Genomic DNA, 20,943 nt, shown 5'->3' with positions numbered 1-20,943 from the left:
GGGACGGGGCGACCGCGGCTCCGCACTCAGCTTTACAGGGCTCTTCCTGCACAGAACGCAGAGCCGCGTGCAGGAAACTTGTGACCCATTGAGCAAAAGGGGAGGTGGCGGGCTTACAAGAGAGTGGGTGAAGGAAAAGCGGGAACAGACCTGAGAGGAACAGCGGCAGGAACAGCCATCCGCTACCTTCTCAGGACAGAGGACGCACTGCTGTGCTGAGAGGCAAGGTGTTTGGAGAGGAGAGGAGGGGCCTGATGGATTTAAAAGCACATGCACAGAACTATCCATGCCTCCATCTTTGCTTTGTCAATGCAGGGCACACGCCCTTCTCCCAAACAGGACAACTCTGCTTAAATACTGCCTTCTTTTCTCTGGACTGTGTGCTCAGACTGCTCTTCTACCAGATAACATGATGGCTAACACTGATTAAGCACTTAGTGGGTTCCAGGCATCTAGCTACTGACGCCTGATCCTCACAACAAGTCTATGAGGCAGGTAAACTGCAACCTCATTTGTTGATAAGGAACTCGAGGAGAGATACGTGAATGTATCATATAAACTCCCCTTTTGGGAAAGGAATTAGTATAGATGGAAGCAGGAAGCCTACCAGGAGGGGAGGTCCAAGCAGGTAATGAGCCAGCAAACTTCTGCAGCTCTTGCAGCTTCTGGTCCAGATAGCTCAGTGCTCACTGAGGCTCGGCAACAAAGCAGGAGTCCCGCCCCAGGAAGCGGGTCCAGGCGTGATCCAGCACCGGCCACCCACTCTGCTTCCTACTGGGGCCAGGGCCTGGCCACGTCATCTCTGCAGATTTTGAGACAACTTGACTGCAGTCATGAAATTATGACGCTTACTCCTTAGAAAGAAAGCTATGACAAACCTAGACAGCATATTAAAAAGCAGAGACATCACTTTGCTGACAAAGGTCTGCAAAATCAAAGCTATGGTTTTTCCAGTAGTCATGTATGGATGTGAGAGATGGACCATAAAGAAGGCTGAGCCCTGAAGAATTGATGCTTCAAACTGTGGTGCTGGAGAAGATTCTTGAGAGCCCCTTAGGCTGAAAGGAGATCAAACCAGTCAACCCTAAAGGAAATCAACCCTGAATATTCATTGGAAGGACTGATGCTGAAGCTCCAATACTTTGGCCACCTGATGCAAAGAACCGATTCATTGGAAAGATTGAGGGAGAGGAGAAGGGCGCGAGAGGAAGAGACGGTTGGATGACAACAGTCCCTCAATGGACATAAGTTTGAGCAAACTCCAGGAGACAGTGGAGGACAGAGGAGCCTGGTGTGCCACGGTCCATGGGGTTGCAAAGAGACATGACTTAGTCTTAGAGGCTGAACAACAACAAAACAAAATACGAACACCAGGTGTGAAGCGCTCCCTAACCCTCAGAGAGTTAAGTCCCGTGGTGTAAGGAGCTCACAGAACTGTCAAAGAGCAGCCCATACAGATGAGCATTAGATTTGCCTGCAGGCCAAGGCCACTCCAGGCCTGCCCAGCTGCCAGGTGCGCCGCCGCCCCTCCACACCACCAGCCCTCTGGCGCTGTGCCCCTGACGGCCATCAAGCTCTCCAGAGTGCTCGGCCCAAAGCTCCCGCACAGAAACAGCAAAGGCGCAGGGAAAAGCCAGCCCGAGATGTAAATCTTTCCTTTCACTATGGGCTCAGGCTGTTTCCTTCAGTGCCCTCCTGGGAATTTCTGTTTTCACGGCAATTACGACCGACCAGCATGTGGAAGGCCTCCGGAGGCCGTGGCCACCAGGGTGGGTGTGGACCCCGGCCTGAGCGATCACTGGGCATGGCCGGGTCCCAGCTATCAGGGCGGCCTTTGGAAGGCTCTCATTGCCTGAGGAGCCCTTCCAGGTTTCCCGGAGTAAAAGCATTAACACCTAATACCAGCCTCAAGATCATTTAAAGAAAGGCCAAAAAGCGTATGGCCACAAGCCGCCCAAGCTTCCACTTGCGGTTCTGCCCAGGCCTCACGCGGGGCCCTCCCTGCCCATCCCGGGGCCCCTACGCGGAGCCCTCACGCCCACCCGGGATCCCACGCGGGGTCCTCACGCGCACCCAGGGCCCCCAGCGGGCAGGCTCCCCATACAGCGCCCTCCTCACACGCGGCCCGCCGCCTGAAGGCCTTCCCAGGCCGGGAGCCGACTCCTCTGGCCGCTCACTCTCCGGAGGCGCCCGCCCTGCCTCGGGCTTCGGCCCGCGGCCTCCGCCGCCCGCCCCCGAGGCGTAGCCTGGCCCCCGCTCGCCCGCTGCCGCGCGGCCCCGCACCCTCACCGGCTGCCCAGCCCGAGCTGTCGCCCGCAGCGGCCTCCGAGTCCGCGCCGGCTCCGCCCGCTCCCTACTGCCCGCGGGCCGCCCCCGCGCCCCGCGCCCCTTCCCCGCCCCCCCAGGGTCCCGCCCTCGCCCCGCGGATGCGCCGCCGATTGGTCTGACGGCCCCTGGGGCGGGGGCTCCGCGGCCGTAGCCTGGAAGCGCGGCACAGAACTCTGATTGGTGGATTTGTAGGGCGAGAAGGCACGCGCAGAGTCGGATGTAATTCGGCCAGCTCGGCTCGCAGGGCCGCGGGCGGTTGTGGGCGGGGCGTCAGATCAGTGCTCGGGGCGTGGTTACGGCTCGGGGAGGGGCGGGGCGTCGGCTCGGGGGGCGGGGCGTCGGCTCGGGGGGCGGGGCGCGACTCCGGCCCAGATCCGTCTGCAGTCTCGTGCTGCCCTGGACCGTGGCCGCCTGCGTTTGTTACTAGATCCTCTTCTCCTGGGGCTACCGGGGTCGGCTTAGGGGCGCCGAGGGCCAGGCGAAGGTGTGCTGCAGAGGAAATGGGCCGTGCTGGGAGCCCAGCGGCCCCCTAGCCTTCGCGGCTCCCCACCGGGGAATGGAAACGTGGCACCATCTCCGGAGCCCCCAGGCCCACGATTTGCAGGAGCACACGCCCCTTCTTCGAACAGTTGAGTGAGCTCCTATGCATTCTTGGACACCCGGCTCAGCTTGCCCCGGTCCTGCCCCCGCCGCGGCCCCCGTGAGCAGGCCAGGAGCGCCCCCGCGCGGCTATCTAGGGAATAAGTCCCGAACCATCCTGGAAAAGCCTGGTTGGTTGGCCTCCGGGCACGTCTCACACGAGGAGGGATATCTGCTTTCCGCGGGGCTGCCTCAGAAGGGCACTCTTGCCCCCGTCGTTCCCGCCGGGTTTTTTCTCTTACCGGCCCCCAGCGCAGAACCCCGCACCCCTCCCCACCGAGGCACAAAACCCCCGACAAGTACACACTGCCAGGGAGATTACGCAGGGAGACCCTGGTCAGAGCGGCGGGGGACCCAGTAGAGGCTGCGGAGAGTAAGCTGGAAGGAACACCCGAGGGAGGGACGGGCCTGGGGAGAACTACAGAAGGAAAGGGGCCCAGGCGGTCCTGGGTGGAGGGGCCAGGGGACTGGCTGCCACCCCCAGGTCAGGTTTCCAGCATTCCTCCTGATCAGTCAGTCGTTGTCCCTACTGTGAATGAGACCTTGCTTCTCTCACGTCTTATACCCGGTGGGCAGACATCATCGAGCTCCCATTAGAGCTCCTTTTTATCAGTTCCCCTGTAAATCCTTTCTTCCCAGGCTTCGTGGCTCCCTCTTTCCAGACGGGATGGCCAGTACAGAGCTATTATGTACTGATGTTCATGCGAATAATTCCTCCCCATTTCTTATACACAGGAAATACAGAACTTTCTCTGAATCTTTCCGAGATCTTACACCTTTACCTTGTAAAGAGCCAATAATGAGAACTACTCACTTAATATCTAAACAATAGTGCTTTATTGGTAAAAGGTTAGTTTCAGTGGATACAAAATTGCTGTGTAAAGTAAGTTTTCAAAATACATTTTTATAGGTAAAGTTTTATCTCTTAGTAACTAAAGAGCAATTATCTATTAGCAGAAGTATTTAGATTGGGGCAGCAAAACAAAAGGGGATCTGGAAGTGTAGGCCCAGCCACACCCATGCAGCCTTTAGGTGGCAGCTGGCACTAAGTAGACCATACTGGGCTTATTACGTCTAGAATACTAGACGAATTACTAGAAAGCTTAGTACGCTTTCAAGTACTGCCACCCCACCCCCTTTTAAAAAACAGCTTTTACTAGCATAGTTGATAAATGCCAAAATGGAACACTTCTTGGTAAAAACTGTACAAGGCACCTAAACCTACAGCTCTTGACTGCTTGCCATCAGGCAGCAGTGAAGGGCAGTCAGGAGAACACCGGGCGGCCTTCTGCCGCGCACCCGGCTGACGCTGTCATCTCCCTTCCTTCTGGGGTGGCCTCAGCCCTGGAGCTCAGCGCTTCTCCACGTCCGCCCCCCCGGTGCTCCAGTGGGATGCGAACGCTGAGCCAGCACCCACTCCCTCCAGTCTCCTTCCACGTGTCAGTTCTGGGGACCCATCAACCGCAGGGCAAGGAAACCAGCCAGTGTGGCACCCACGCTGGCACCGTCAGCCAGCCCACAGAGCAAGTCTGAAAGAGCCTCCACTTTCAAGCCACCTGTGGACAAGTCTGTGTAACATGTAAGGAAGGAAACCATGGCGGCTAAAAATGGACGGGACAGGCCACACACTGCTATCTGCCTGAAAACCATTGAGAACGGGATCAGTCCAAGTGAAGCCAAACCAGAACTGCGCTGGGAACCGTGATGGCACTGCCCAGATACATTTCCGCACTGCAGTCACAGAAAACACGCCAAGTGCAGTATAAAAAGGCAGACTTCTGCACAGATCAACTGTTAATTTCCCTTAAAAAGTTATGCTATAAATCTAGTTGAGTACAAACAGTTTACTGACTCTCGCCACATAGGTAAGAATCTTAGCTGTGACATGGAAATTGCAGCTCATGGGTTTTCGTGGCAAACTCTATAGAACGTGGTTTGTGCTGAGTTCTCTGCATAGTGGCTAAAAAAATGACCTCACAATTCAAAGACTTGTTTAAAAACTCACCCCTAACAGCCTGTTTGTAAAAAAGCTATTTAAGTATAAACATGTATCTAATTAGATATCTTTTCATTTGGTAAACAGATAATGTGCAGATGAATTAACAGTATGGAGTTATAGCAGCAAAACTGGTTTTGGATGCTATGGTCAAACAAAAGCAAGGCAGGGAAGCAGGTGCCATGGCTTGGTGAGAACGGCCTGGTACCCGGGCAGCTCGTCCTTCTGCGCTCAGGTCTCTACTGCTCAGGAACGTTCTCGGAAATCCGAACGTTCTAGAAGTAAATCACGATTAGTCGGTTAGGCCAGTCAAATGGAATTCCACTATTGACTATACGTGCTGACTGGTCCCTGGGAATCAGCTCTAGCCTTAGTGGTTACTTGAAGTGGAAGAAGAAGGAAAATGGACCGTTCACCTCACAGAATATAAGTATAACATAACAATGAAATGCAAAGGTTAAGGTACTTCATACAAAATAGCACATTGAAAGTTTTTAAAAAATTAAATTCTTAGGCACAGGTACTGTGAAATGTGGACAAGCACCCCTCCAACAGTCTTGAAAACACGCAGCTGTGTTACTCATAGGAATATTCATCTTGCAAAGTGTTTCCTGGAAAAACAAAACACAAGACGATTATGTGGGAGTCCTGCCCTGCCCACCGCTCAGACCACTACCAGCAGGATTTTTCTGTGTAATAACAAAGGGCAAAGGTTGAGCAGACGGTGGGCCCCGAGGACCACAGTGTCTACTAAAGGCAAAACCTCACTTACAAAGTTCTTGGAAACCGGGATGAAAAGTACGCAGAAATGTACTGGTTTTATACCCAAAGTGGAATTTTCATAATTCTGTAAAGCTTCAGAAAGAGGAGCAGCAGAACAGAGAAGTGAGCCAACACCCATGGCTCCCTCCCGCCCCAGGGGAGCCCTGGCGCTCCTCGGCCCCTCTCCCTCCCACCGCTTCCCAGCAGGCGCAAACCTGCCTGGGCAGTGCTGCCCTGGCGTCAGAAGGCCCACCAGCTGACAAGGGCCAGCGTCCTCACTGCTGAAGTGGGACCTCCACACTCACTCAGAAAGGCCCCCGGGACCTTGTGACACGACGACCAAGGAGAAGCAGTCACACCTGACCCAGGTAGGCTCCCTGGACGCTCCCTCTAAAAGTGAGTGCTCGTACCTTCCTACCTACTTGTGTCTTTCTCTCCAGCGATTTCACAACTAAAACCTCTCCCAATCAGCCACCAAGGGCAAGGGCTTTATTCGGTGACCAGCGCCCCCAGCCTGGCCCCGCCCAGGTCCTTCGTCAGCTGTGTGTCGTGGAGACCTCTGACAGGTGCCCAGCCTCAGGGCCCCTTGCCTTCTGTCTCACTGCTCCAGCAATGTGGCAGCTCAGCCCGCAGCTGCTCACGTCGTCACAGCATGTGAGTGACGCCTCTACAGTCCCAGGCCCCTAACCACACTGGAGACCCCGTGCCCAGATCCCGGCTTCTCCCTAGAGCTGGGCGGGCGGGCACTGCCTGGCCCCGGGCAGCTCCTCCGGGGAGCAGGCCAGCCTCCACCCTGACCCCACGTTCTCCTCCTCCTCTGGGCTCTGACTTTACCTTCCGCTCCCTCTGCTTGGAGCTAGTTAGCCACTGCCTGGACAGCTCTGAGCGTCCCCTGTCCAAGGGGCAGGGAGAGGGCACTTCGGGGAGGCAGCACAGCCTGGCCCGACCCCCGGACCCACCAAGGATGAGCAGTCAGGGCGGAGCTGCGCCGAGGGGCCAGACCAGCAGTCTCCCTCTAGGGGACCCCTCAGCCCACCTCTACTTCTGCTCTGCCTGAGCCGTTCCAATTACATTAAGCTCCCTTTGGCTCTTTCCTCCACCATCCTACGTGTGATTGAATTTGCTCCTCACCATGTCTTCTCCTAAAACTTTTCGGATCAAGAGATTCCTGGCCAAGAAACAAGAGCAGAGTTGTCCCATTCCTCAACGGATTCGAGTGAAAACTGCTAATAAACTCGGGTGCACCTCTGAGAACAGACCCTGGAGGAGAGCCAAGCTGGGTCCGTTAGGGCCTCACACGGGAGCTGCACGCTGCACGCGGTCATGCCACCCAACCCGGCAGTGAGAGTGTCACTGCCGCTCAGCAGCTCATGGGAGGCGGGTGCTTGGCTCCTGGAGCTTCCTGTTTTCTCATTAGCGGTCCACGCGGCTCAGCGAGAAACACAGGAAAGCTTTTATTGGAAAAAATTCTCTCTGTAAAGATACTTTGAGCCTTAATAAATTTCAAATTGTATAACCAACAAAAGCTACTTTAATATACAATTTTTCTTCCATTGTCGAGATATTAAATCTCTAAAGTAGGAGTCTAGAGAGTTTTCGGGGGTGAATCCACCCCACCAGGAAGGTGACAGACCCAGCTCCTCGGGGACAGAAGTTCTGCACTCGTTTCGGGCCTCACCCTGTAGGGCTCGTCGTCTGTGTACTGTATTTTACTCTCAATAAATGTGATCTAGGAAGTCGGACGTTTTCCTGTAGGGGTGTGGGTGGCATGGGAACCTCTAACCTCTGCCAGTCCGTCAGAGTGCAGTTGACAACCTCAACTTGTGACTGGCATCTGAAGTGGGGGCAGACTGGTGCCCAGTCTGGGACTGAGCCCCATCCTGCAGGGTCGGACGTGAGCTCCAGGTGGCAGGCGTGGGGACCTGCATGCATCTGGGAGCAGGAGTGAGGTGTCCCAGGTGGGAGGAGACACAGGAGGGAAGAGCGGCCTTCTTCCCTACACAGGAAGGACCAGCTCAGCTTCCCACTCCAGCTGCGGACCAGCTTCCAGGCTGGGAAGCTGCGAGAACACGGCCGCCCTTCGCTGGACGGGGGTGGGAAGCCGCGGTCTCCCGGGAGCCGCCCTCCCCTCGGGGCCCGTGGACGCTCCCCAGGCCGGGTCTCACCTCACACGTGCTGCCCGTGGACTCCGCTGTCGCCGTCGCCGCCCTGCAGCTGCAGCTGCATCTGTGCCTGCATCCGCGCAATCATCTCCTGCATGCGGCGGAGCTGCAGACACGAGAGGGGCATATGAGCCCGGGGCCCTCACGGGGCCGTGACTGCGGCCCCACGAGCTGACTCTCGCCGACTCTGACCAGCCAGTGAAAGGACCAAGGTCTCAACAGAACACCGAGCACACAATAAGAAAAGGCCATTCAAATGAAAAATAAAATGACCAAGAAACAGAAGAAATAAGAAAGGAAAGACAGCATGAGAGAGTCTGACCTAGAGAGGCGGGAAACAGCTGCTGCCCTGCCGTGGGGGCTGCCCTCGAGGGGCCCGAGGCCTGGGCGCTCGAGCGGTGACTGTCCCTGAGGGGCCTGAATCCCGAGGTGACCGTCCCCGAGGGGCTCGAGGCCCAGCTGCTCCCGCAGTGACCGTCCCCGTCCCCTCACAAGCGCCCTGCGCCTCCACACCCGGCCGGTCTCCAGGACGGCAGTCGCCCCGTCACGGGCTCTCAGGGGACTCGGCAGACAGGCTCTGCAGGGAGTGCGCTGCGCTAGAGACCGAGGTCCTCGCCTGCACCCTGCCTCCTAGAGCTTCCTGTCGGTTCAAACTCTGAACGCACTTCTCAGGGCAGCTTTCTCTAGTTTCATCCCCTGTGTAAGTCATACGTATTCCTTAAATTTCTCTTAATGACAGTGATTGACAATTTCTGTCGTTATATTTTCATTGTCTGTGTATATGAAAACTACTGATTTTTAAACCTTATACAAATCAGCCATGTCACTAAACTCTATTTCCAACTTTTCCCATTAACTTGCTATTGAAGATTAAAAACTACAATACTTTTCTACTTACCTCAGCTTCCTTCTCCAGCAGTATCTGGTCTTTATTCATGTCCTCATTTTCTACTTTCCTAAGAGTTGAAAGAAATTACAAGTATAACATTACGACAAATTACGGCTGGTCATTTCTGATGAGAGATACCCAAAGTAGTAAAATTTCACTTTACAACTTCTCAGAAATACAATTTCTGAGAAAAATCTATTGGAAATCACATAAACTTACTATTTTTCGGACTAACAACATGAATGAATAAGAAAAGAAAAAACGATCAAAAAGAAAACACAAAATGGAAAATTCGAGATATTTTTCTTACTCTAAGCTGGGGGTGTGGGTGGGTGTAACACTTCCAACTTTACTCAAAAAATGGCAGATTTTATCTGAAGAGTAGGTTTCTAAGATAAGTTCTGAACAAAGACTATAGCCATCATATTGTAAAAGGAACACGTTGTAAATGTCCAGGCAGAGAAGCGGGCGTGGAGGCCTCTGAGCCCACAGACGCAGCTTGACATGGCTGCTGCATGGCACCACAGCCTGACGGTCCTCGGACAGCATGGTCTTGCTGCCTCTAAATCCCTTCTTAACCTCTGGTCCCCAAATTAACAACACCTAAAGTGATCTCCAAAGTGCACCTCATACGTGGGTACAAAGGACCTTGTATCGAAAAAGGACCCAACACAAGTCTGCGGCCTTTCTACTACAACTGTTCTTGATATAAACGATTAGAGACGCCTTTCAACAGGCAAAACGGATCAAAAACACACCCGGCCCCACGAGCGATTAAACTAGCAACAAGTGTGTGGAGATAGCTCTAGGCAGGACACCGAACGCTGATGCTGGTGGCCAGCTGAGCTGGGCACAGGAGCAGAGGGGATGGCACGGCTTGGGCAATGACCTGCCGCCTCTCTTGAGCCTCTCGGACCGGAAGTTCTCATAGTGCAGGTCCTGGGTCACCTCCTGGAGATCCTGCATGTGAGTGCTGCAAGACAAGAGACGCACCGGGGTTGGGCGACATGCACCTGCCACTCGTGGGGGGGCACCTGGTCATGCACACGCAGCACACGCCAGGAACGAGACCCGGGGCACCTCCCACAGGAGACCACCGCCCATGGTCAGAGGAAGAGCCACTAGGAGAGCCACCAAGGTGAGCGCCACCTAAACCAGAACACGCTCCTCTGAAGGGACTTATGAGAACACGCAGTTCAGACGTTCGTGACTCTGCAAGCTTAACCTTTATACCAGAGGGAGCCTGTCACTGTCACCTGCAGAGAAAACCATCAGGGTGTCCGAGCCTGAGGAGGAGCACAGGCCCCAGCGGGAGAGACCAGTCTGCGGCAGTCAGAAGCGGGCGGGCCTCTGCACGGAGCTGGACCGCCCGCTGCAGGGGTGCAGGAAGCCCCGCTGGGAAGCCCCGCTTTCCCGGCCGGGCGCCACCGCAGGGAGACGGGACTCACATGAGCATCGTCCTCAGCTTCAGGAAGTCGTTGTGCTCCGGGTTCTCCACCTCCACGACGCCCCAAGGGTAGAGGCGGCCTCTGACCTTCTTGCCTTTGGCTTCAATCAGCTGATTGGATCCAACCACAGAGAAAGGGATGCTGGCCTAGAAGGAGACACACGGGGTAGACTGGCTCTACATGGGGAACCCCAACTTTCACTGCAAACAGGGCATGAGCAGAGAATGTGCACACTGCCGCCGACCGCAGGGCTCACTGCAAAAGCGTAGGCGCACATCCCACTCGCAGGTGGCGGCAGGAGACAGCTGCGCCAAAACGTGCCGGAAGCAACAGCACCAGCGTAACTGCACCTGCCGGGCAACCCCAGAGGCCAAGCCTCTAGACACCTGGCCCTCACCAGCTCTTTCCAAGTTAAATACACTGACTGCAAGAAGCGGGGCTTCCCGGGTGGCACCAGCAGTAAAGAATCTGCCCGTCAATGCAGCAGACCCGGGTTCAACCCCGGGGTCGGGAAGATCCCCTGGAGGAGGAAGCGGCCACCCACTCCAGTATCTTGTCTGGGAAATCCCAAGGACAGAGGAGTCTGGTGGGCTACAGTCCAAGGGGTCACAAAGAGCTGGACCCAACTTAGTGACTAAATAGCAACAGCCACAGGAAGGCGGAGTGACCAACCCTGTGCGTCCGCGGGCACGGCACCCACCTTGAGAAGTCGAGTCTGCTCTTTAAAATCTTCATCTTCATCGGACTCTGCGTCAGGTAAGTGATAGATTTTGATGTTATGTTCCTCAATTTCATCCAGAATCTGAAAGAATGACCACGCCAGGAGCAACTGTAGCAAACTGTGTGCTGACTGTTTCAGTCAAGTGTGACCCGTCATATTAGAAACACACCAGAACTATCCAAGTCTCAATAAGGAATCCTACTGATTAAAACCATTTTTTTTCTTTCGTTTCATACATGATATTTTACGTGTTTCAATGCCATTCTCCCAAATTAAAACCATTTTCAAATGATCTTACAAACCACTCAAAAGGCTGGCGTGCACTCCAAGGGGTCCTCCAGCCAGAATAACAACAGGAATGCACCCCCCCGGCCCTGCCGAGGCCACGGACCAACGGCTGTCCCCGAGCAGCCGCAGAGGGCACTGCACACAAGCAGGCCAGCAAGGGGCCGCTCGGCAGGGCCAGGAGGGGCCAGGGGGACACCTGCCAGTGGCCGGAGGGCAACAAGGAATCCAGGAGGGCTGGGAGGCAGGGCCGAGCGTGACTGGGGCTGACAAGTGGACAGCTCCCCAATGTCAGGAAGGGATCGAGGGTCTCGATTTCATCTAATAGGCCAAGAGTGCTGAACCAAGTGGCAGAGTTGCCTAGACGGGAAAAAACTGGGCTGGAGTGGAAGCTAGCATGCATTCACCCGTCAGTCTACCAGAAACCCAGCCCCCAAGCCCCTACACGTGCTGGGCACTCCACCAGGTCTGGGGCAGGCTGGCCCTCTGCTTACCCGCACGCTAGAATCTGGGCCCTCAACGGAAGAGAAAAGACAGGCCAAGGCAGCAGGAAGCAGCTCTGCTTCAAACCTGCTCCCAAACTTGCTCCTCCTTAATGTGACTAGGGTCTCGCGTGGTCAAAGATCTCGGATGAATTCACTGTCCACACTATGTCACGATCTAAGAAAAAGCCCTCCCTGCATCCTGGCCCTGGCAAGCTGACCTTGGTCTGCTCAGGACTGCTCACTCCCTCCCTGCTGAGATGGAGAAGCTGAGCAGGGAGCAGGAAGCTGCTCTGTCCCCTGCCCCGCAAGACAAGGCTTACGCTGGGGATGAGGACAGAGCAAAGCTAGTAACTAGGCCACCCAGAACTGGAAGAGAGGAGTAAGAAAGCGACAGATCAACACTAACCGCGCGTGCTCAGTCTGGGTACGACAAGAACCACGGGATCGTTCTGAGAGGGAGGGAGGGGCGGACAGAGGTCTGGGGACAGACGTTCTTAGATGAGGAAAGGAGCATGTGGACAGGCACAGGAGAGAAGCCAGATAAGAGGAAAGGCCCAAGATTTCATTTCATTTCAGACTCTGAGATCAAGACCTATGAGCTCTGTATACGTAATCAGAGATGGATACAGAGCATTCTAACCCTGACAGCTCTCTCCACTGCATGTCTGAAATGTACCCCTATTAAGGTGAAGTCCCCGTAAGTATGAGCTGCTCAACTGTTTCCTGTCAGGGACAAAAGTGCCCGAGTTCTCAGGTGCTCTTCCAAGGGCCTGCATGTTTTTTAAAAAACTGGCAGCATTTATGACAATAAAGGAGAAGGCTGACAGAAGACATCAGGAGAAACACAAAACCACAAAGGTCACAGCAGGTGAAATCTTTTACAACACGGTAATCAGCGTCTAAAAATACAGCAGTATCTACGAGTAGGTAAAAACGCAGTCGAGCAGCAAGGCTCTAAAACCCGGAAAAATACAGCAACGGGGTTCAAGTGCCTGGAAGAGAATCGGACCAGCGACTGGGCGAAGACAGCCTGAGACGGGACGCCGTGCCCCACGCCTCAGAAGACAGCTACCCTAAACACGGCAAGGGTCCAGAGCCGGCCCAGGCGGGGGGAGGCCCACACCCAGGCTCCAGAGAGTCAGACAGTTACCAACTGTGTTTGAGGAAAACACAGGCTCTTTCAAAGTACAGTGCACATCGATTTCCTCCTAAGCTTACACGACGGTGAGACACAGATATGTGCTGATGCTGGCAGCACCAGCACCAGGGAGGCCTGCTGGGAGGCCCCTCCCCTCCCCTCCCATGCCCGCCCCCCAGGAGCCTAGCACGCACCCTTTTCTTCAGGCGCTCCCGCTCCTTCAGGGTGAGCGTGTCGGCTTTCGCGATGACAGGCACGATATTCACCTTGTTGTGGATCGCCTTCATGAACGCAACATCCAGTGGCTTCAGTCTAAAAGTTGTGTTTAAGGGAAAAATTTTTCTCTCAATCACTTCAGCTCTCACAGCGAATCATGCACGTGGGGGACTGTAAGGCGCAGGCGCAGCGGCCGCCCTCGCACGCGTGCCCGGGGCGCAGGCGCTCACCCGTGCCCGAAGGGGGAGATGAAGTAGAAGCAGCAGTGCACCCTGTTGTCGATGATGTGCCGCCTGTTCAGGCCGCTCTCATCGTGCAGGTACCGCTCGAACTGCTCGTCGATGTAGCAGATGATGGTTTTAAAGCTGAGAGACAAATACCAATCATCACGGGATACAAGAGGCAGCACCCCTGACTACAAAGACAAACGGGTTTCTCTAGCCCCTGCCCCTCTAGCAGATGTGATTTAACAACCCAACTGCAGGATGGAAACGGAAAACCGACTCCTAGGTTTGGCAACATGGTGGCTTTTGGAAACTGCTGAGAATCATTTCCTCTAAGTATTGAAGGTCGAAAGCCCGGATGCAATAGGTTACAAAGAGCCTGAGCGGACTGCCAGGAGACAGACAGGAGCGGGGGCGGGGAGTGGAGCAGGACTCCCACAAGTGAGCTGCAGCGGTGGCTGCAGGAGGGAGGGAGCCCAGGAGAAGGAGAAAGACAAGGGAAGCCCTCTGCCCCTCCGCCCTCTCCCCGTGAGTGCTGGAAAGCTGCTGCCTTGGGTTTGTGGGATTAGAACCCAGAAAGGCTGTACGGTGACGTGGTGCTCTCTCCCGGTGGCACGGGCCAGACTGCACTCACAGTCCACCTCCTCGCTTCCTCACTTTGCAGAGTCACCAATAAGCAGCCAACGACAGACACTCGGTCTGGAGCAAGTCTCTTCAGAGACCTCATCTTCTTGAATATGCAAAGGAGGAAGACTACCGTGGTATCTTGTTCACTAGCCACGGTTCAAATCAAGGTGCTTTATTTATGTTAGCATTTGCTGTTTCGTTGGCTTTGTGATATTAGATCTCACTAGAGTGCTCTTAAAATACTCATTCCTTGTGAAATTCCTCATTAAAAATGCTATAGTGAGAATGATTTAAATTGTCTTATCATTCTGTCACACACAGCTACCCCAAACCCAGCAATCGTGAGTGACCATGACGGACTGAAACACACAGAGACACGCTTGGCAGGGGCACAGCCTCACCACCGAGGGCCCTGGGGACGTACCAGTCCCTGCAGTTGATGGCGTCCCCATAGCCCGGGGTGTCCACCACCGTCAGACGCAGCTTCACCCCGCGCTCTTCAATCTCAACAGTGGAAGCCTCAATCTGGACGGTTCTTTCAATTTTCTCTGAAACAGAAGCAACCTTGTTACTTTCTTCTTATTAAATAAGTGACTCAGAAGTAGCTATTTCTCTTTAAGGACAGTTCTCAGAAGGTAACATGAAGATTGTGTAAAAATGATCCCAGGGTCAGTAAAAGAAACACTGTAGCTGAGATTAAAGGGCTGTTTCCAGGTAAAAAAAAGTCAATATTGAAAATTGCAACTTCTCTTCCTGGGACAGGAAGAACACTGAATGAATCATTTAAAGACTATCCAGGGACTGCAGCCCTATTGTGCGGGCCTAGACTTCACTTTGCCAACAAAGGTCCATCTAGTCAAGGCTATGGTTTTTCCTGTGGTCATGTATGGATGTGAGAGTTGGACTGTGAAGGAGGCTGAGCACAGAATTGATGCTTTTGAACTGTGGTGTTGGAGAAGACTCTTGAGAGTCCCTTGGACTGCAAGGAGATCCAACCAGTCCATTCTGAAGGACATTAGCCCTGGGTATTCTTTGGAAGGAATGATGCTAAAGCTGAAACTCCAATACTTTGGCCACCTCATGCGAAGAGTTGACTCATTGGAAAAGACTCTGATGCTGGGACGGATTGGGGGCAGGAGGAGAAGAGGACGACAGAGATGAGATGGCTGGATGGCATCACCGACTCAATGGATGTGAGACTGAGTGAACTCCGTTGGGAGTTGGTGATGGACAGGGAGGCCTGGCATGCTGCAATTCATGGGGTCGCAAAGAGTTGGACACGACTGAGCGACTGAACTGATTGACTGAGGGCCCACGCTGATGGATTCACAGCCCACTCAGCGGCCTCATGAAGCCCAGTGTCAGTGCTGGACACACACCCCAGGGAAAGGGGTCAGATGATACCTATGCCCACAGTAACTTTCTCCGTATGCAGGTTTTTTCATGAGCAAACATTTTCACTGATCCTCATCAAACATATAACACAGGCAGGAACTATTACACCCTGTAGATAATCAAGCAATCAAGCTGGGGGAGACGGGCCACGGGCCGTCCAAGCACCAGGTACAGCACCCCTCTCCCTACTCGACAGCTGTGTCCTGTGTCCAGAGTCACACGAAACAAACAGCTTGGCTGAGGCACAAGATCCTGACTGCGCGCTGCAGTGCCGGCCACACTGAGCTGTCACTGCAGTGTGGGAACTTCGTACCTGCAGCTCCAGGGATGACTCTTTCTGGGTAGAGGTCGGTCAAGAAGAGGCTGTTGATGAGCGTCGATTTTCCGAGCCCCGATTCACCTTGAAATGAAAAGGAATGTGATGTCACAGCGTTACCTGCGCAGCACAGTCAAGTCTGCTGAGTGCTGACGTGAGGCCTGGCCCTGGACTAAGCACCTCACAAGCATCCTTCTCTGCATCCCGTGTGACCACAATGGATTTGGCACAAGCCCCCTGGTCCCACTGATGGGAACAGGGGCTCTGAGGTCACTAGCCTGCATGCTCGGGCTGCTGTCCAGAACAAGGCCTCAGTTGGAATCCAGAGAAATCTGGAGAAATCATAAGACCATAATTCCATATGTGGTGGTTTACTCGCTAAGTCGTGTCCGACCCCTGTGACCCCCACGGACTGTAGTCTTCCAGGCTCCTCTGTCCATGAGATTTTCCAGACAAGAAGAATACTGGGGTGGGTTGCCATTTCCTTCTCTAGGGGATCTTCCCGATGCAGGAATCAAACCAGAGTCTCCTGCATTGCAGGCAGATTCTTTACTGACTGACCTACAAGGGAAACCCAACTCCATCTGACCTTTTGCCAAATGTGTGGAATGGACTTGAGGTGGCTCCTTATTTTTTGATAAACAGAATGCACTGTAGATTTTTAGGTATGGGCTCTGCTAACTTTTAGACTTACCACATTTCAGAAAGCTGAACAGACACAACAGTGTCAAAGGCACCCAGCTTCCCGAGCTGTGGGGGTGGGGCGGGGATGCAGGGACACCCAAGACTCCCGTCACGTGACGAGTCACGTGACCGGCCGGCCAGCAAGGCGGGAGCAGGCCCCCTCCCCCTTCCTGTTTCCCTCACAGCCCCACACCCCGCCCTCCCGCCCCAACCCCACGCTGGCGGCCTCCACAGGCAGGGCAGGCAGCCTCCCGCTCCTCTGCAGTGTCACACCCCACAGCAGGTAGCACATGTTCCCTCAAGCAGTTAGCGAGTTAGAAACTGCTCTTCAATACTGTAAAGTAGCCTCCAATTAAAATAAATAAATTTAATAAAAAAACATTAAAAAAATTCCTCTTCAACCACTAACTACGTATTCTGAATATATGAAACTTCAAAGAAGATGTAGGATACCAAAAAACTGAAATGTATGTTCCAAAGAAGAACAGACAGACGCCATCGCCTTGCTGGAGGTCGTCACCTAAGGCCTGCTTGGGCATGTGCTGGTCTGACTGCCCCTGGGCACCTCAGCTCCACCACCTCTCTCTTATGTCCTGCACAGTCAAGGAAGGAGCACACATCTGATTTGAAAATTACCTCTGGGAATATCAAGAACAAAAAATTGAATCTGAAATTGGCAGACATGTAATTCGGACTGTACTTTAACTAGACTGCAGTTTTCATAGATGCGAAGTAACATTAAAGGGGCAAAACCAGAATCACATATTGAACCTTTCCCAATATGAGAGAGTAAGAATATGACTAAATACATGCTCTCGTGGTAAGTTACCCTTTTAATAAAGTGTCCAGCGACGCCCATTCACTACAGGTGCAAAGGCCTTGACCAGTATGCACCAAGCCCTCTCCAAGCGCCTGCACAGGTGCATGTGGGGAAACAACGGCGAGTCCCTGGCCCCATGTGGCTCTGCAGTCCAGCGGGGGAGGTGACGGACAAACAAAGCCACCCTGTTACCACGTGAGTGGCGACGGCTCTGAGTAATCCAGCTGAAAGGGGACCCAGGCCAGAAGACAACTCAGCAAAGGCGTCTGAGCGGAGACGGCCGATTCTAAATCATGAGTCTCAGCTTTTAGGGTGTAAGTGACTGTTTCACTTGGAATCGTTTTTGGGTGACATCCACAACCTGCTCATTAGCTCAGCAGACGAGGCCGCCCAGGGCTGATTTCTGAGCACACCCAGCCCTGCTCTGCTCTGCGCTCACTAGCATCTCCACCTCTGCTGGAAGCTTCTGTAATAGGTACCTGGTGATGGGCAGACCAGACACACACACGAGGTGTGGGCCAGCATGAATCCATTGCCACCCACACACCTGAACGCAAAGCACAGGACGCACTGCGCTGTCCGGCTTGCGCACAGCACACGCTTGGCTCTGGAGGCTGCTTGTTGCCGCCACCTCTACTAGCAGCCCATTTCTCTGCACTGTCAAGCAATGTTCCACGAGTGGATACAACCCGCGTGGTGTGGAGAGACGCCTGCGTGTGTCCAGAGAAGCGGACACAAGCATTCACCCAGTCTGCAATGTGCCATCAGTCCTCTCGGGCACACACCTGTGAGTGCGCGGCTGTGAACAAAGCCCACGCTTGAGCACGGCGCCCGCAGTGAGGCAGCTCCAGCTGCTCCACCGTCCGCCCAGCGCAGCAGCCAGGCTGTCTGATGGGCGCGCGGGACCAGCCAATTGTGGTTTTAGGGGCGCTTCCCTAAAGACCCAAGAAGACGACACCCTCGTGCGTTCGCTGGCCATCTGCTTATTCCCCGTGAAGCGTCTGTTCACACGTTTGACTCTGCAACGGGGCCACTTGTCTTCCTTCTTGCTGAGCCTGCGGGAGTCTTTTATATTCCAGATACGAGTCCTGTGTCACGTATGCTACCAGCGCTTTCTCGGTCTATGACCCACTTTCTTATCCGTGCCCTTTGAGGAAAGCAAATCTTGAATGAAGCACAATGTATCAGCTCCTTTTGTGATAGTGTTCCTCATGTCCTCAGCAATCTGCTACTCCAAAGTCATAAACCTTTTTAAAGCTGTTTTCTTTAGACTTTGTTTTTAGACTTGTTTTCGTCTAGACTTTTTATACCTTTCCAACTAGGTCAACAACTCGTTTTGACTGAATAGGTGATGTTCAGTATGAAGGAGAGGTTGGAGTTCATTTTCTCCCAATCATGCAGTTGTTACAGCACTATTTGTGAAAAAGATTAACCTGTCCCCACGCCAAATGACCCTGGCGCTGTGTCCACTGGGAGCTGAGCACCTGAGCCTGCCCTGCACGCTGTGCGGATGCTGCTGGAAGCCAGATGGTCTCTGTCATGCTCTGGGCCCTTTCATTTACAATTGCATTTCAGAGTCAAATGGCTCATTCCTGTTGTCAAAAGTTGCTGCAAATTTGGCTGGGACTGTACTGACTACGGATGCATCTGGGGAGGGTGGACACCCGCAGAGCCCAGCACAGCAGGGCAGGGCTGAGGGTCCACACCTCCTCAGCCTCCCCAGTTCCTCCCAGCAGCGCTTTCACACTGTCAGTGTAGCTCTTCACACGCTCTGTTAAATCATCCCTAAGCAGCGTGTTGGAGAAGGAAGTGGCAGCCCACTCCAGTGTTCTTGCCTGGAGAATCCCAGGGACGGGGGAGCCTGGTGGGCTGCCGTCTATGGGGTCGCACAGGTTGGACACAACTGAAGCGACTTAGCAGCAGCAGCATGTACCTCTTTTGTTACTGTAAATGGTACTGTCTTTTAAAAATATTTTTTAATGTAATTATCTTTGATATTATGTTTTTAAGTTTGTTGTTAAACTACTTGTTGGTAACATACAGAAATAAAGCTGATTTTTGTATACTCACTGGGAACCTGCAACCTTGCTAAACTATTTTGATCTAGTAACTATGTAGTTTTCTTATGATTTTAATATACACAAATACGTCATTTGTAATTGAGGAGAGTTTACTTCCTTCTCTCAGTTTTTTATCAGTAAGAGTGCTGCTAACTACAGGTATTTCCCCTTCAGAACCAGCACCTACCTTCCCATGTTAAACCACGCATTCCCGCGATAAAGCCCCTTTGTTTAGGAAGTACAGTCAGTCTTGCTATATGACATTTGCTTTGAAACTGACAATCTGTTCCAACACAACAGATATATTAGGGAACAATTTCGACACAATACAAACCTTACAATTTCTTACGGGTGATGAGAAACCAAGTCCAGCCAGCAGAACCAGCCTGAGGAGCGCTCCCACGGCCCCAGCCCAGCCGCTTCCCGGGGCCACAGGCAACACCCCTCCTCACAGCAACACGCGAGCTGTACCCGGCCGAGGCCAACTTCCCACCTCGGGCTCAGGCGCTGTCTGGTGTGGTGCTTTTGCCGTCTTAGCCACTTCACGCGTAAACGCAGGTGGTTCTCGCTATTGTTCTACTGCGCAGTAGAGGAAGGCTCTGGGTGGGCCCGCTTCCCCACAAGCTGCGTGGCTGCACAGCGTGACCGCTGAAGAAGACGCATATGCCACATCACACTGAACTGACTGCAATAAGCCATTCCATACCGCAGGACCTGCGACCACCTCAGTAAGGTGTCAAGTCCACACTCCTGAGGGAGTCAGTCTACTTCTCTAGTTATCTGTAATGGGGCAGCGCTTGGCCTGACGCTCTCACCACGAGAGCGTCTCTGCGGAACGTTCCATGTGCATTCAAAGAATGTCTGCCCTGCAGCTGTTCAGCACTCCTGGCAGCTGCGCCACAGTTTGATGTACAATTTAAACATTCTACATGATAGACTTTCTATTTGCTTCCTCAGTTACTGTGAGGAGTGTTGGAAACTCTTGTTGGTATCTCTCTCATCAGATCCTGCATCAGGCTTATTTAAGATGGTGCCGTTCTGAACAGACCCCTTTCTCATTAGGATATGACGTTCCTCACGTCTGGGATTACTCGGGGGCAGACTTAGAGTCTGCTTTGTCCGACAGGAACGCAGGCACGTCAGCTTTCTTGCGATTGGGGCGTGAGTGGTAAGGCCCCGTTCCTTTATGTCTTGCTCGTTTCTGCACACAAGGGCCTTCCCGGGCCGCGGGACTCCGCCTGCGGCCCTGCCTCTCACTCGCCGTCCACGTGCACATGCCGCCCTGCTTCGTCTCATCTAGCGTTCATCCTTCTCCACTCTCTTTTGGACTAAATACTTGTTTACATTCTGTTTTAACAAACCTACTGGCTGCCAGCCAGATCTTCATTTTTCCAGTGGCTGCTCTGACGTTCACAGCATGCACGGTTAACTCAGAGTCTCCCTTTTGAGCACTTTCTGTCACCTCACCCATCGTGGAAGCTCACAGGCGCATGCTTTTATCCACTCCCTGCCCGCTGTGTGATCCTGCTCATCTGACCCGTGCACGTTTCACACTATCGATTATCTCTGAAAGAAACAAAAAGCACATAGTCCTCTACTTACCAACCCCAGCTGTCATTCCCAGCGCTCCCCTTCCTCCACCAACCGGAAACTACATCATCTTTCTTATGATGTGGTCTGACACTCATCAACTCCTTCCACTAGTTTACAAGAAAACGTCTTTATCTTCTCTTTCCAGCTTCCACTTT

General features: G+C 53.4%; 2 protein-coding genes across 10 annotated transcripts in view; both read right to left on the bottom strand.

The window, feature by feature from the left end:
- Positions 1–2,424, bottom strand: part of FARP2 (FERM, ARH/RhoGEF and pleckstrin domain protein 2) — a 98,632-nt gene extending 96,208 nt beyond the window's left edge. For 7 of the 8 annotated variants that reach the window (XR_011463784.1, XR_011463785.1, XM_070368663.1 and 4 more), the window contains exon 1: positions 2,290–2,424. The gene's annotated coding sequence lies outside the window, so the exon portion shown is untranslated. Of the gene's footprint in view, positions 1–2,073; positions 2,094–2,289 lie in introns of those variants that run through there. The other variant, XM_070368664.1, reaches the window with a different exon arrangement.
- Positions 2,425–3,781: 1,357 nt separating this feature from the next.
- Positions 3,782–20,943, bottom strand: part of SEPTIN2 (septin 2) — a 28,027-nt gene continuing 10,865 nt past the window's right edge. For both annotated transcript variants that reach the window (XM_070368661.1, XM_070368660.1), the window contains exons 4-13: positions 15,629–15,715; positions 14,345–14,468; positions 13,300–13,434; positions 13,048–13,165; positions 10,925–11,026; positions 10,225–10,370; positions 9,666–9,749; positions 8,786–8,843; positions 7,891–7,993; positions 3,782–5,574 (exon numbers count right to left, since the gene is read on the bottom strand). In XM_070368661.1, the coding sequence (XP_070224762.1) occupies positions 7,892–7,993; positions 8,786–8,843; positions 9,666–9,749; positions 10,225–10,370; positions 10,925–11,026; positions 13,048–13,165; positions 13,300–13,434; positions 14,345–14,468; positions 15,629–15,715 (956 nt within the window). In that variant the 3' untranslated portion in view covers positions 3,782–5,574; position 7,891. The remainder of the gene's footprint in view (positions 5,575–7,890; positions 7,994–8,785; positions 8,844–9,665; positions 9,750–10,224; positions 10,371–10,924; positions 11,027–13,047; positions 13,166–13,299; positions 13,435–14,344; positions 14,469–15,628; positions 15,716–20,943) is intronic.

Source organism: Bos mutus, chromosome 3 (assembly GCF_027580195.1).
Source record: "Bos mutus isolate GX-2022 chromosome 3, NWIPB_WYAK_1.1, whole genome shotgun sequence".
NCBI classification, from domain to species: Eukaryota; Metazoa; Chordata; class Mammalia; order Artiodactyla; family Bovidae; genus Bos; species Bos mutus.
This window is presented reverse-complemented; position numbering and strand designations above follow the sequence as displayed.